We start from the raw sequence: 12,576 nt of genomic DNA, 5'->3' as shown, positions 1-12,576 counted from the left end.
TCAAATCCAAGACCTACTGCAATATTTAAAGACCCTAGCCTAGCACTGACCAATCCGGAGACCATGACCCTAAAAGGGCACACCTGGAGAAGAGAGGAATACTCTGCTGAAACCCTCCCCTGAGGTGTCCCCCAAGATTCCTGCTTGCAAGAGAGAGAGAAGCCTGAAGACAAAAGACCCAGCAAGGACTCCTAGGAAGCAGCCCAAGTCATTCCTTTCCCTTCTTCCTCCACTTCTTTCTTCACAGGCACCTGTCCCCTAAACTCTTAAGGCAATGGGTGGCTGGTGCTTGGCCCAGGCTGGTCCCCTGACCCTGTCTTCAAGGCCCCCTTTTCTCTGACGTCCCAGTGAGCTAAAGCAGCCCAGCCCAGGCTCTCCTGTTGCTGCTGCTTTGCTAAGCCCTTCCTTGCTTCACTGCTCGCCTGGACTTGTGTGAAATCTTCCCTACACGAAGTCAGGAACCCACACAGTACACCTGGCCCTAGGCAGACCTGCTCAGGACCAGGCCCCTATCTGGTAACAGCATTCCTGGAGTGGGAAGTGGGCAGTGCTGGCCTCAGGCTCCCAAGGCCACAGAAGACCTGGGAACAGGGAACCGAGAGGAACTCAGGACTGGCAGGGGATGAGGGTGAGCCTACCTGGGAGAGTCCTGACTGGGCTCTTGCATTTGGTTTGGAGCTCGGCTGGTAGTGGACACAAGATGGGGGTAGGTGGACAGGAAATAAGCAACTCCTCCATGTGACCACCAGAGGGCAGGTGCTGCAAGCAGCCCTGCTGCTTTTCCCAAGGACCGCCTGCATCTTCTCAAGTGCCCAGGGAAGCTGGGCTATGCTGTGGAGACATGGCGTAGGGAGGGCCAAGGAGAGAAGGCCCAAAGCTCTGGGAGGCTGGGCTGGGGAAAACCTGCAAAGGTGAGCAGCCAAGATGGTCCCTAGTTCAAAGGGCTGGGACTCTAATTGTTGGGGAGTCTTCAGTTCCAAGTTCATGGCCCTGAAATCAACCACACCTAACTTCTCTCACCTCTCCTGCTTCGTATCCTCTTTTCCAGTAATGCCCCCTGCCCCCACCCGGACTCTGCTGGAATACTTCCTGTGTTGGAAAGTTCACTACCACTTTGAACATTTTTGTCAAAAGTTGTTTTTGTTAAGCCAAAAAATGACCCTCGAAAAGCATCAAGAAGCCAGTTCTACCTCCTAACCCGCAGACTGTGTTTGCCCACCTCTGAAGAAAGCAGTGTCACCCTTTATGCCCTGCCTCAGCCTCCTCTTTTCGGGGCTAACCATCCCTGACCCTCTCAGCCACACCTCTGATACATGGCCCCTCCAGTCCTCTTCTTCCGTGCAGGGTACCTGTCTTTGGGTCCCTTCAGTGTGACAACGGCCTTTTCTGTTTAGGGGCCAGGACTGTGTGGTGTACACTGGCTCATGACCTTTTTGTGAGCACGTGCCTCTATTACTCCAACTCAGATCTTTCCCAAGAACTGGGAATTCGGCTTTGCTGCCCGTTCCATATTAACAGGATAAGTTTTTTAACCACAGGAGTTAAGTCTTTTTATTGATCCCTGTTAGTATGTATCTTGAATTTAAATCTCTTACCTAGCCATTCCAGGCCTAATAGACTGTTATTTCCCCTAGTGCAATATAAAGCTCTTTGAAATCCTCATTCAAAGCATAAGGGCACAGCCCTAGCCAGGTGGCTCCATTGGTTGGAGCGTTGTCCCATGCACTAAAAGATTGTAGGTTCGATTCCCAGTTGGGGCATGTATGGGAGGCAACTGATCGATGCTTTTCTCTCATGTCACTATTTCTCTAGAATCAATAAACGTATCCTCGATTAAAAAAGAAAAAAAAAAGCTAAAGGTCACAGATACAGCCCTGAAACACACCAGAGACCCTGCTCATTAATCAGTGTCTTAGGAGCTTATGCAGAAGAGGAGTTTGGGGTGTCCATGTGAGCATTTTTCTGGGATGATGGAGGGTCCATGGTTTTCATTAGCTTCTCAAAGGGCTTCTCCAAAAGAAGGACCACGGATAAGGCTTAACCTCCTCATTTTGGGACAAAGACAGTGAGGTCCAAGGGGAGTTCTGACACCTCCACTCCCAACACACACATGCACAAGGCCACGTGGCTAGATCTGGGAAGAACCCAAACTTCCTCACTCATGACAGCACTTTCACCACTGTGCTCTTAGGGTCTGCGCGGACAGCTTTCGAGGGCGGGCTCTGGCTCTGGCTCTGGCTCGCCTCCTTGAGGAAAGGGCAGTATCTCTCTCATTCAGAGTGCGCGCTCTGGGCTCTGGGGCCAGGGGTAGGGAGAGGAGTGTGGGAGGTGGGTCAGAGCCTCCCTTGCTTGCTTCAGGTATTCCTCTTGGGTCACAGGCCTGAAGCTCCCTCAGGCTGCCAGCAGGGGGCAGTGATGCCTGGGCTGGTGGCACATGTAGGACTGCTTGACTTGAGCCTGCCCCCATTCCCCACGCAAGGGCCAAACTCTGAAATGGTTGGTTTTTATTATACCAACAGAAAACAAAAAACTTCCCAAGTGTAAACAGGAGAAATGTGCTGGTTAAGTTACTCATCATTATCTTATTATTAACAAAATAAAGCACTATCTATGTTTACAGTCATAAAAAAAGAAACAGCCTGGAGAGAAGTTGGGCTTCGGGGAGATGATGGGGCATAGGCAGACTCCACATCCGTCCCTGTGGGACTTGGGGTTCCCTTCCCACTCTGACCCACCTGGATCTTTGGAGTCATGCCGGCGGGGTTTCATTTTCCTAAGGAAGTAACTGGTGCAAGTGGTCGGGAACAGAGGCATGTCCCCCAGTGTAGCTGGAGGGACAGGCAGGTGAGGGCAAAGCTGTGTGAGAGGTGGGTAGGCAGGGATGGAGAATGGGCCTTGTCCCCATTCTCAGGGGGCCCCCCCACTCCCACCCCACCCCACCCCGACACCCTGCTCCGAGGAATGGAGACCAGCTGCCACAGGAACCTGCTCTCCAGGGCTTCCGGCGCCAGCAGGAAGGGGGCACTGCCAGTGCTCCTGCTCCCACTCCTGGCCCCCAGATTGGGACCGGGGTCTGGGGCACCAGGGGGAGCTCCCGGGGAGGCTGAGCACATTCCCATGCTGCTCAGAGCTAAAAATGGCTCTGTGGGAACCCACCAGTGAGAGTCAGTGAGGGGGTGAAGAGGTGGGCAGGGGAGGTCAGGGTGGCCCGGGGGCCTTCAGAGACCCAGAGTGGCCAGCGGGCACAGTCAGAGGCCAAGGAAGGGAAAGACACAAACACAGCCCTGCAGAGAGACAAGGACACACAGAACCTGAGACACCCAGACTGACAAAGAGGTAGCAATATGGGGACAGAGAACACAGATGAGGCCCCCAGAGAAGCAAGAGTGGCATCAAGAGACACACCCACAGGAGGTCAGCAACAGCGCCTGGCACACAGTGGGCACGCAATAAATATGCAACCAATGAGAGAAGAAACACGCACACGAGTGCACACGCACAGCAGCCAGAGGCACAACAGGTTTCGCAGAAGATAAAAACAGAGGGACAGCCAGATCTTTTTGCACCAAGTGCAAAGTGATCCTGGTGATGGAGGAGCAATGTGTGGATGTAGACAGGGTGTGGGGGTGCTGGTCCCATGGTGGCTGGTCCAGCCAGGACAAGGGTGGAAACAAAGCGTGTGCTCCAGGGAGACAGGTGTGGAGCTGCCATACGCCTGGGGAGGGTAGACCTGCGGTAGGGGAGGGTCATACAGTATCCCCTGGCTATGAGCCCCAAGGACCAAGGAGCTCAGCCAGCTCAGCTGTCACCGCCGTGCAGGCCCTGCCCACTTATGCCAACAGTTCTTCAGGTGTGCCTGCAGGTGTGGTGGGGAAGGGGCCTGTATCTACAAGTACGTAGCTGTGCCATCTCCTGGCACACCGAAGTCCAAGTACCAACACAGTCCCAGTGGGCTGGCTGCACCCCTCGGCTCGGGGCCAGGTCTTCTCCAGGAGATCAGTCCGTGAGCACCACCAACTCCCCATCGCTCTTCTCCTCGCCCTCCGAGTCCTCGTCCTCGCTGTACCGGTACATCTCGCCATCAGCCACCGAGTGCCTGTCCTCGGTGGACTCGGCCTCCTCCCTGAGGCTGCAGGTGTTCACGATGACAGGCATGTTGGGGTCCAGGCTTCGGGGCACATAGTGCTCCACCACGGTCTGTGCCACCCGAGGGTACAGGACATCTGGGGAGCTCATCTGCACCTGGCCCGCCTGCGGGCTTCGGGGTAGACAAGAGGCGGGTTACAGAAGCAACTTCACCCCCACCCCCACCCAACTCCCATCCAGGCCTCCTCAGGCCGAGCCCTCTCACCTCACCCCCTCACCTCACCCCCTTTTGGCTCCGAGACACACACTCTGTGCCCCTGGGCTGCTCTCTGACACCCACATCCCTTGTCAGCTACAGCCTGAACATATGTCTTCAAAGATATTCCTGGAGGACGTGTGTGAATCCCACTTTTGCAAATTGTATATTTAAATGCTTTTGTCAAGTCAGGAATCCTCTGTATGATGAACACCTTGGTTTTGGCGGGGGGGCCCTGAATTTTTACTGAGTTTGTCAGAAAAGGAATCCACAGGCACATTTCTCCAGGTACACAGCAGCCCTCCAACTCACTGTCACAAGCTTATATCCTGAGACACTAGGTACCGACCACACAGTCACCCCTGCAGTTATAAACGGAGGCCCAGCCACACAGAGATAATGCTCACGCACACACCTACACTCACACACAGCCAACAGACACACAGGCACAGCAGTCCTGCAGTCACACACACAAGCGAGCCGCACATTAACACCCAGCCTCTCGCACACGTGCAGAGTCTCAGCAGCCTGGGGAGGGCCTGCTCACGGGGTCATGTAGTTCTGGCGGGCATCCTGGCGTCGGGTCCTCATCAGGGCCTTGTACTCGCCTACCCGTAGCCGCTTGCCCTCCACGATGCAAGTGCGCTTGGGCCGTGGCTTGTACTTGTAGTCGGGGTACTTCTCCAGGTGCTGCCGGCTCAGCCTTGCCTGTTCCTCGTAGTAGGGCTGCTTCTCCTGGTTGGTCATGGACTTCCAACGGGAGCCTGGCCCAGCCCCCAGGGGCAAGCAATCAGCACTAGCTTATCTAGGTTAGCTCTGCCAACCACCCCAACCCCCTGCAGGCCCTGGAGGGGCCGAGAAGGTCTGGGCTCCCACATGTGTGTGTAAGCACTCAGCAAGAGCCTGGCCCAGTGTGGATGCTCCTTGGGTGTTGAGCAAATGATACAATGAAGTTGGCATGTACATAGACATCCAACCGCCAGCTTAAGATACTTCCCAGCACAAGATACACCCACAACTGCTGGGAGGCCTCTGCTCTGCATTATTTGCTTCAACAAAAGACCAGCTACTGAAGCCCACTGATAAAAAAAGGCTTCCTGCTCAGGACAAAATATCTGTGCCCATAAGAGGCATGCACAGACATCGGAGGAGTCCTGGTCTTGAGAACAACTGACCTCTTCCGCCCCACCCTCCATCCCACCCTCCAATCAGGGCACCTCATTGAAAAACCTTTCTACTGCAGCCCCAAACCACGAGTATCTCCTATTTCCTTCTTGTCAGTAGAACAGGTTAGTTAGGCAGAGATGGGAGGAGGTGCTCTCTCTCACAGGTGCATGTATGAACACACGCACACTCCTTAAGTTCAGGTGCAGCTGCTGGCAAAAGAGCCAGACAATGGTACAAGACCCTGGGACTCAGCTGCCCCATCCGATTCCACAGAGTTCAACGCGGTGGGGACTATCAAGCAAGCCCCAAACAGACCCAGCTGGCTCCTCAACCATGTCCTGCCGGACAACGGTTCCTGGAGCTCCAGAGCTCCCACAGGCCTGGCCCAATGGCCCTTACCAAGGATCTTGCTGATGCTGGAGTTGTGCATGTCCGGGAAGGCTTGGAGGATCTTCCTCCGCTCATCTTTGGCCCACACCATGAAGGCATTCATGGGTCTCTTGATGTGGCTGCTGTTCCGGGACTCAGGGAAGTGGCGGGAGCCTGGGGGACAGGGGTGGAGTCAGCAGGGCAGCTGGTGTAGGGTAAGGACAGTCCTCCAGGACCAGCAGAAACAAACACACCACACTGACCACTAGGGAGTGCTGGAGGGCTCCCACAGCACCCAGGGACCCAGAGACAGATACTACAGGGACTCCACAGACAAAGGGAGAGAAGGGACAGGAAACAAGCATGACGTGCCCACCCTGGCCCTGGTGGGAAGCAGAGGTGGCCCTCCTGCCCATCAGCCCAGTGCCCTGCGCCTCACCGTCCACATCACAGCCCAGCATGGCTTCCTCCAGTGGGTGCACACAGCGCTCCTCCAGCTGCTCCTTGACTGGGGATGTGTCCAGGCTGACAAGGTCCTGGGACTGACGGGGCAACCTGTACATCAGCCTCTCTGTGTCCTCACTTCCTTCCCCGCCCCCCGCCACCTTGGTGGCCTCACACTCTGTCTTCCACCCCTGCCATCTATCCCCTGCTCCCAGGTGCAGGGAAGGGGGCCCATACCTTACGGAAGGGCATGTTGGGGGAGCTTTCCAAGGCCCCGCTGTGGCCGTGCAGCAGCTGTCGAGCATCCTGGATGGCCTTGGTGACAGCGTCCCCTTCACCAAGGAAGCCTACGAGGGGAGGGGAAGGCACGCAGAAGGGAGCTGAGGGGTCACCCCAGTTCATGCCCCGCCCCTCTGGTGCTCCTCCTGTCCCTTCCCAGGGCCGTCGCACTGCACATTCTCAAGGGAGTGCCATTCACCCTGCCTGTCGTGCCAGCAGACTAGAAAAAGGGTAGCGGGCCCTGAGACTGTGCGACCCAGCGGCCCGAACCACCAGAGGCTGGGGTGCCCAGGCAGATATGGTGGGGCAGAGAAGGGCGCCTTCTGAGACATTGAATGCTGAAACTACAAGGGGCTGACTAGAGCAAGTCTAACCTACCGAGGGAAAGGGTCATTCCCAAGGTCATATCATGCCCTCTTGACTCCCCTAGAGAGGGCTAAGGGAAAGGTGAAGCAGGGAGAAAGCTTACCCAAAGGCAGGCTGGGGGGGCTGGACTGCAGGTCCCTCGTGGCAGTCCCATGGCTGGGGGGGCGGGGCCCGTAGCTGCTCATCTTCAGGCTGGGGGAGCTGGAGGTGTTGGGCAGCTCGGGGGCCTTGGGCTTGGCTGTGAGGTTCAGGGGCTGGGAGGGCTCCTAGGGCAGACCCAGAGGCAGCGGATGAGAGACACTAATGTAGATCCCCAGAGAGGGAGAGACAGGAGAAGCATACCCAGGAGAGACAAAGTGGCAGCCAGCCAGCCCAGCTAGGGAGCAGACGGCACAGTACCTGCAGGGGATGGTGGGCGGCCATGGCCCCAGGCCTCTTCACGGCTGGGGCAGGGGGGCTGTGCAGCAGCTGCAGCGGATACTCCACTGTGGAAAAGACGGCAAGGAGAAAAGGCCTGGCTGAGCACAGAACAGCAGATACCCTGCTTGGTGAGCCCCAGCAGCACAAAGTGGACAGAGGCCTGGAGCTGGCCCAGCCTGCTTCCAGCCACGGCTCACCCTGGCCCCAGAGTACTGTCAGGACCTCGGAGCCCTCCCTGCCACTGCCCTGTACGCCAGCAGGCATCGTCCCCTGTCCTGCCCTTCACAACCCATCGAGCCTGGAGTCCCAAACCTAGGTGAAATGAGAACAGAAATACCATGTTCACTACCAATACTTGTACCTACTACGTGCAGGGTACAAAAGCAGCTACCTTCTGTGTACCCTGTCTCCAGTGCATTCTCTCGCAATAATCCTCACTGTGTGGTATATAATAGGTGCTTAATACATGATTCCATCTTACAGATAAAGAAACTGAGACCTAGAGGAGTTCAAGTTGCCCACAAGTTCATCATTGGGAGTGCTGATGTTTGAACCCGGGTCCTCCATACTCCACAATTTGTGCTCTCCCCTCTGCATGGCACTCTCTCTTCTTCCTCGTCTATCTCAGTTTCTTCAACCAGGCCCAGAGTCCAGGAGTTGACAGTTCAGATGGAGATGCAGCTATGTATACAAATCACTAACCACAGAGCCCGTGGGATACGGGCTCAGGAGATGGAGTGTATGCGAGAGAACTTTGTTCCGGATGGAGGGACTGGCACGGGCTTCTCGTGGGCAGCTGAGACATGAGCTCACGCCCGCAGGCAGGGCATGCGCAGTGGTGGGGTGTGAAAGCCAGGTGTGGGAAAGGAGACTGGCACAGGACAGGCAAGGTGGGCTCAGAGGCATGTGAAGGCTGAGCTCTGGAGTCTGGACTCCATGCTATAGGCAATGGGGCGCGGTCCAAGGCCTGTGAGCTGGGACTGCTCACTCAGCTACAGGAAGGGGCATCTGGCAGCCTGCAGGCCCCCTCCTTACTAGAATCTTGGATCAAACGAAGCAAGGGGCAGCCTGGCCAGTCCAGGTCTTCCACAGCTTATTTCCTGCCTCCCTGGTCCAGAAAGTATGCGTCCCCTCCCTGACCAGGCCCCTGCTCTCCTCACCCCCGTGCCTCTGGCTCCATGGTCACCTGGAACTGCAGTGGTTTCGTGCTGTTGCCCTGTCTTCCCCCTTCCCACTGCAATCTTCCCTCAAGGTGAACCGAGTCAGTGGGGCCAACCAATGACGTTGCTCACGGCCTACAGGCTTGATGGTGGAACTGTAGGAACTCACCACCCCGCTGGACTTCCCCTGCCTTCCCCTGCCCACGGACCAGGGAGGGTGGGCCAGAGGAGCTGACTTAGAAGCTACCCCCCATCCTGGGGCCATCACAGTCTCTGCCCTGTCCCCATGACCCTTCAAAGAATCAGTGACTGTGGCCTAATAATTCTACCTCTGCCTCCATCCTACTGTCACTACCCTACCCTCACTCAAGCTGTCACCTTCTATTGCTAGAATCATCACCTCCTATTGCTAGAATCACCTCAACAGACACCTGCCCAGTTCTGCCTTCTGTTGGCCTGCTCTCCATTCCCCATCACCCACGGCCATGTCACAGCACAGCCTCTGTTCAAGGGCTCAAGCACGCCCACATTCCACAGAATAAACCCCCAAGTCCATGCCTGGTCCCCATTACCCTGTCACGCACTCTCCTCGACAGTGACTGTCTCAGGTCCCAGGGCCTCTGCCTGCACTGCCTTTCCGGTGTCCCCTGCCCTCAGCTCCCAGCTCCACCTCACCAATGCACTCTCCCAGGACCCAGTCAAGCGCCGCCTCCTCAGCAGACCTTTCTACATTCCCCAGTTGCTGGCAGCCTTCTTCCTCCCTCCCCAGACCGTAAATTCCTGAGCTCAAAGTTCACATTTTATCACCCTGCCAGTCATCCTGCAACCTCACAGCATCTGACATGTGGTCAGTGCTCATTTGTGGTCACTGAGTTTCAGTAACAGGGCAGAGGGCAAGAGTTGTCACGGTCGGGGCATGAACAGAAGTGTGAATTTGGGAGACACAGATCTCAGTTAATGTTCAAAACGTTAACATTCCGGCACAGTAACTGTACCAGAACCGGGGAGGAGAGACCCAGGGTGGCTAAACGTGGAAAGCGCTTTATGGTTTCCGATGCACTGTTTCTGCTTCTCCCAGTGACATCCAGACACAGGGGATCATTCTTCCACTGGACAGACCCCAGAGCAAGGCCCGGAAGGGCTACCCTGCACAACGATGGACGAGTGTGGCTCCGGGCTCCTTTCCGTAATCACCTCAGGACCACCCGTCGCATGCTCACCTGGTTTGCAAGGGATTGGCTGAATGGGCAAAGCCAGCTGGGAGTCAGGGGTGACAGGTAGAGGTTGGTGGCTTGGGGGGAAGGCCGGGATCATGACATAAGGCATGTTGACCTGCTGAGAGCAAAGAAACCCTGTGTGAGCCCCCAGACGCTCAAATGGCTACCCAGCTGTGGCCAGCCCCAGACAGAGGGTGGACCCGGGGATGAGAGGCACAGAGCTCAGGTCAGGGACAGTCTTCCAAAGGATGTGTCTGACCCCATACCGCCTCCAGGGGCCCCCGTCTGCCTGCCCTCAGGTCCCAGCTGGGGAGGAAGGCATTTTGGGACCCACTCCCTTGAAATAGGGGAAGAAGACAGGAGAGGGGAACAGAACAGGAAAGACCCCCCTCCTCGGGGCCATGCCTGAGTGATTCTGCCTGTCCCTCCCTGTCCTCAGCACCTCTCTGGGCAGGTATCAACCCCTGAGCCTCCAGCTCTCCCATCGCCCAGCCCTCCCCCTCTTATCACCTGGATCTGCTGCTGAAGGAGGTTGATTTTGTGCTGCTGCTGAATTAGCTGTTGCTGCTGCTTAGCAATCTGGCAGAGGAAAGAGTAGGCAAAGGTGGCATGGGCTTAGGCCCCCAGGCCCCACCTCCCAGAGTCTTCTGGGCCCCAGCCACACACCCTACCTTCTGAGAGTGCAAACATGGAGGAGAACTGAGCGGGGCAAGAAGCACAACAGCCAACCTTCAGAATGTATCCTCCTTTTGCTGGGAGCTCAACCTTCCCTCAGAGGCCAGGGATGGAACTGGGCAGGACCCTTCAGCATCCCTCCAGCCCCTGACCCCCATAAGGCTTATGAATAGCCAGAAGTGGGACTCTTTCAGGTGGGCCCATGGTCCCTCCCCTAACAGCGCCCTCTCCACCTGCCCCAGGCTTCAGCCTGTAATGTCTGGGCTGCCCCCAGAGGTGCTCCCTGTAGGCCCTGAGAGACCATGTTCCTGAAAGAAAGCCAGCTGCCAAGCTAGGCCTACCTGTTCCTGCTGCTGCCGGGCCAGCTCCATCTGCTGCTGCTGCTTCTCAAAGAGCATGGCCGCCATGTTCTTCTGCTCTGAGTGGGCTGTCAGAAGCTGGTCCCGCAAGGTGGACAGCTGATGGATCATGACCAGAAGCTGGAGTTCCTTCTCTGCCAGGCTCTCCTGGGTCCCTGCTCCAGAGTGAAATGGCCACCACCAAGAATTTTTGTTTAGTCATCTATCTAGCCGTCCATCATCTGCTATTTACTGATCAACTGCTCTGACCCAGGCCTGTTAGGGGCTGAGCCACAGAGGTGAAGGACACTTGAGCCTTGCCCTGGAAGGGCCCTTCATCTTGCTATCTGGCAACTAGCTATCCTGGACATGCTTCCACCAGCCACTGAGAATGCTGGCGGTGGGGCATCTCAGCCCACCCTCACATGCCCAGGGCCACGAGTCGGGGTGCATAACCATCCCCCAGGAGCGGCCCAGCAGCACATGCTCAGGTTTTGGAGCAACAGAGATTGGAGTCAGATCCCTCTTTCAACCCATCCTGCCTGTGAGCTCTTGGGCAAGTCACCAACTTCTCTGCACTTGAGATTTCTTATTCTACAAATAAGCACACTAATCATCTCTTCAAGGGGTTGCTGTAAGGGTTAAAGGGGCGATGAATGTCAAACTTTTAGTCCAGGAACTGGCACATGGTCCTCAACCAACCATTGTTAGTGCTTCCCTTCCCTCCGATTTAGCTAATGTCAGATGTAGAAAATGCCAGGCCACAGATGATTTGCATCGGAATTACTCGGGAAGCCTTTGGAAAACAGATGCCCAGGCCCCCACCCTCTGGGGTTCTCATTCAGTAGATGCGGGTGGAGCCTTGACATCTGCATTATTTTAAAGTGCCCTCTGTGATGGAGACACCCACTTCCCTGAGCAAATCACATGAACCTTGAAGGACGGCCTTGCAAACCTGGAATTCTCACCGACTCTATCACCCTCCGCCATCAGGCAAGGTCAAGAGAACTGGTGGCAAAACCAGATTCAAGCAGAACGAGTTTAACTACACAGAAATGGATGAACTGATTTTACGACTTTTTTGTTTGGGATTACTGATTTTTTTAAAGCTGTTGTTTTCCAGAGAAGAGGAAATTTGTTTCTCTTAAACTACTTATGACTTAGCAATTGGTAAATTATACCTTGGTAAGCAATACTGAAACGGTGATATATTTCTCCCTACCTGACCCCTCCAGAATTTGGAAACTCTTAATAAGTATTATTATTTTATGGCAACATGGTATTTGCATAAGTTCAGTAAGAATCCCTTCCCTTTACAACAGGGCGCAACTGGGAACTGGCTTTATCACAAGGCTTTCATGGAAATGTCATATCTGAGTGAGATGCATAGGCTCAGATATAAACAGACAGCTTTAAGGAATTAAGGTTGACATAACTTATGGAAGCCAATAAACACCTTTGGAAATACAGGGCTGGCACCCTGCTTTCAGGGTTCCCAGCAGCATTGCCATGTGAGTAAAAAATGTCACTTCTTGGCAAGTGTAGAAACCCCAGAAGAGAGGAACCCACCCAAACCTAAAGGCACTAACTATACAGGCAGTGGCTGATGGTTAAGTCCTTACTTTAGTGTCTCAGGCCTTGAGAGGCCTTATCAAATTCAATTTGAAGATTCCTTATGAAAAGTTCCAGCAGCACCCTGGCTGGTGTGGCTCAGTGCATGGAGAGCTGGCCTGCAAACCAGAAGGTCGCCAGTCTGATTCCGAGTCAAGCCAAGGCACATGCTTGGGCTGTGGGCCAGG

At 55.3% G+C, this 12,576-nt stretch overlaps 1 protein-coding gene across 1 annotated transcript in view; it reads right to left on the bottom strand.

Moving 5' to 3' along the window:
• Nucleotides 1-2,487: 2,487 nt before the first annotated feature.
• The window catches only part of SOX13 (SRY-box transcription factor 13), a 45,544-nt gene continuing 35,455 nt past the window's right edge, over nucleotides 2,488-12,576 (bottom strand). Inside the window, 10 exon segments of the mRNA XM_036015766.1 lie at nucleotides 2,488-4,258; nucleotides 4,890-5,106; nucleotides 5,909-6,052; nucleotides 6,318-6,420; nucleotides 6,560-6,669; nucleotides 7,071-7,233; nucleotides 7,367-7,452; nucleotides 9,768-9,882; nucleotides 10,275-10,343; nucleotides 10,781-10,953. Coding sequence (XP_035871659.1) covers nucleotides 3,997-4,258; nucleotides 4,890-5,106; nucleotides 5,909-6,052; nucleotides 6,318-6,420; nucleotides 6,560-6,669; nucleotides 7,071-7,233; nucleotides 7,367-7,452; nucleotides 9,768-9,882; nucleotides 10,275-10,343; nucleotides 10,781-10,953 — 1,442 coding nt within the window. The 3' untranslated portion in view covers nucleotides 2,488-3,996.

This window comes from Phyllostomus discolor, chromosome 14 (assembly GCF_004126475.2).
Source record: "Phyllostomus discolor isolate MPI-MPIP mPhyDis1 chromosome 14, mPhyDis1.pri.v3, whole genome shotgun sequence".
NCBI lineage: Eukaryota > Metazoa > Chordata > Mammalia > Chiroptera > Phyllostomidae > Phyllostomus > Phyllostomus discolor.
Note: the sequence above shows the minus strand (reverse complement) of the source record. Positions and strands in the feature narration are given on the sequence as shown.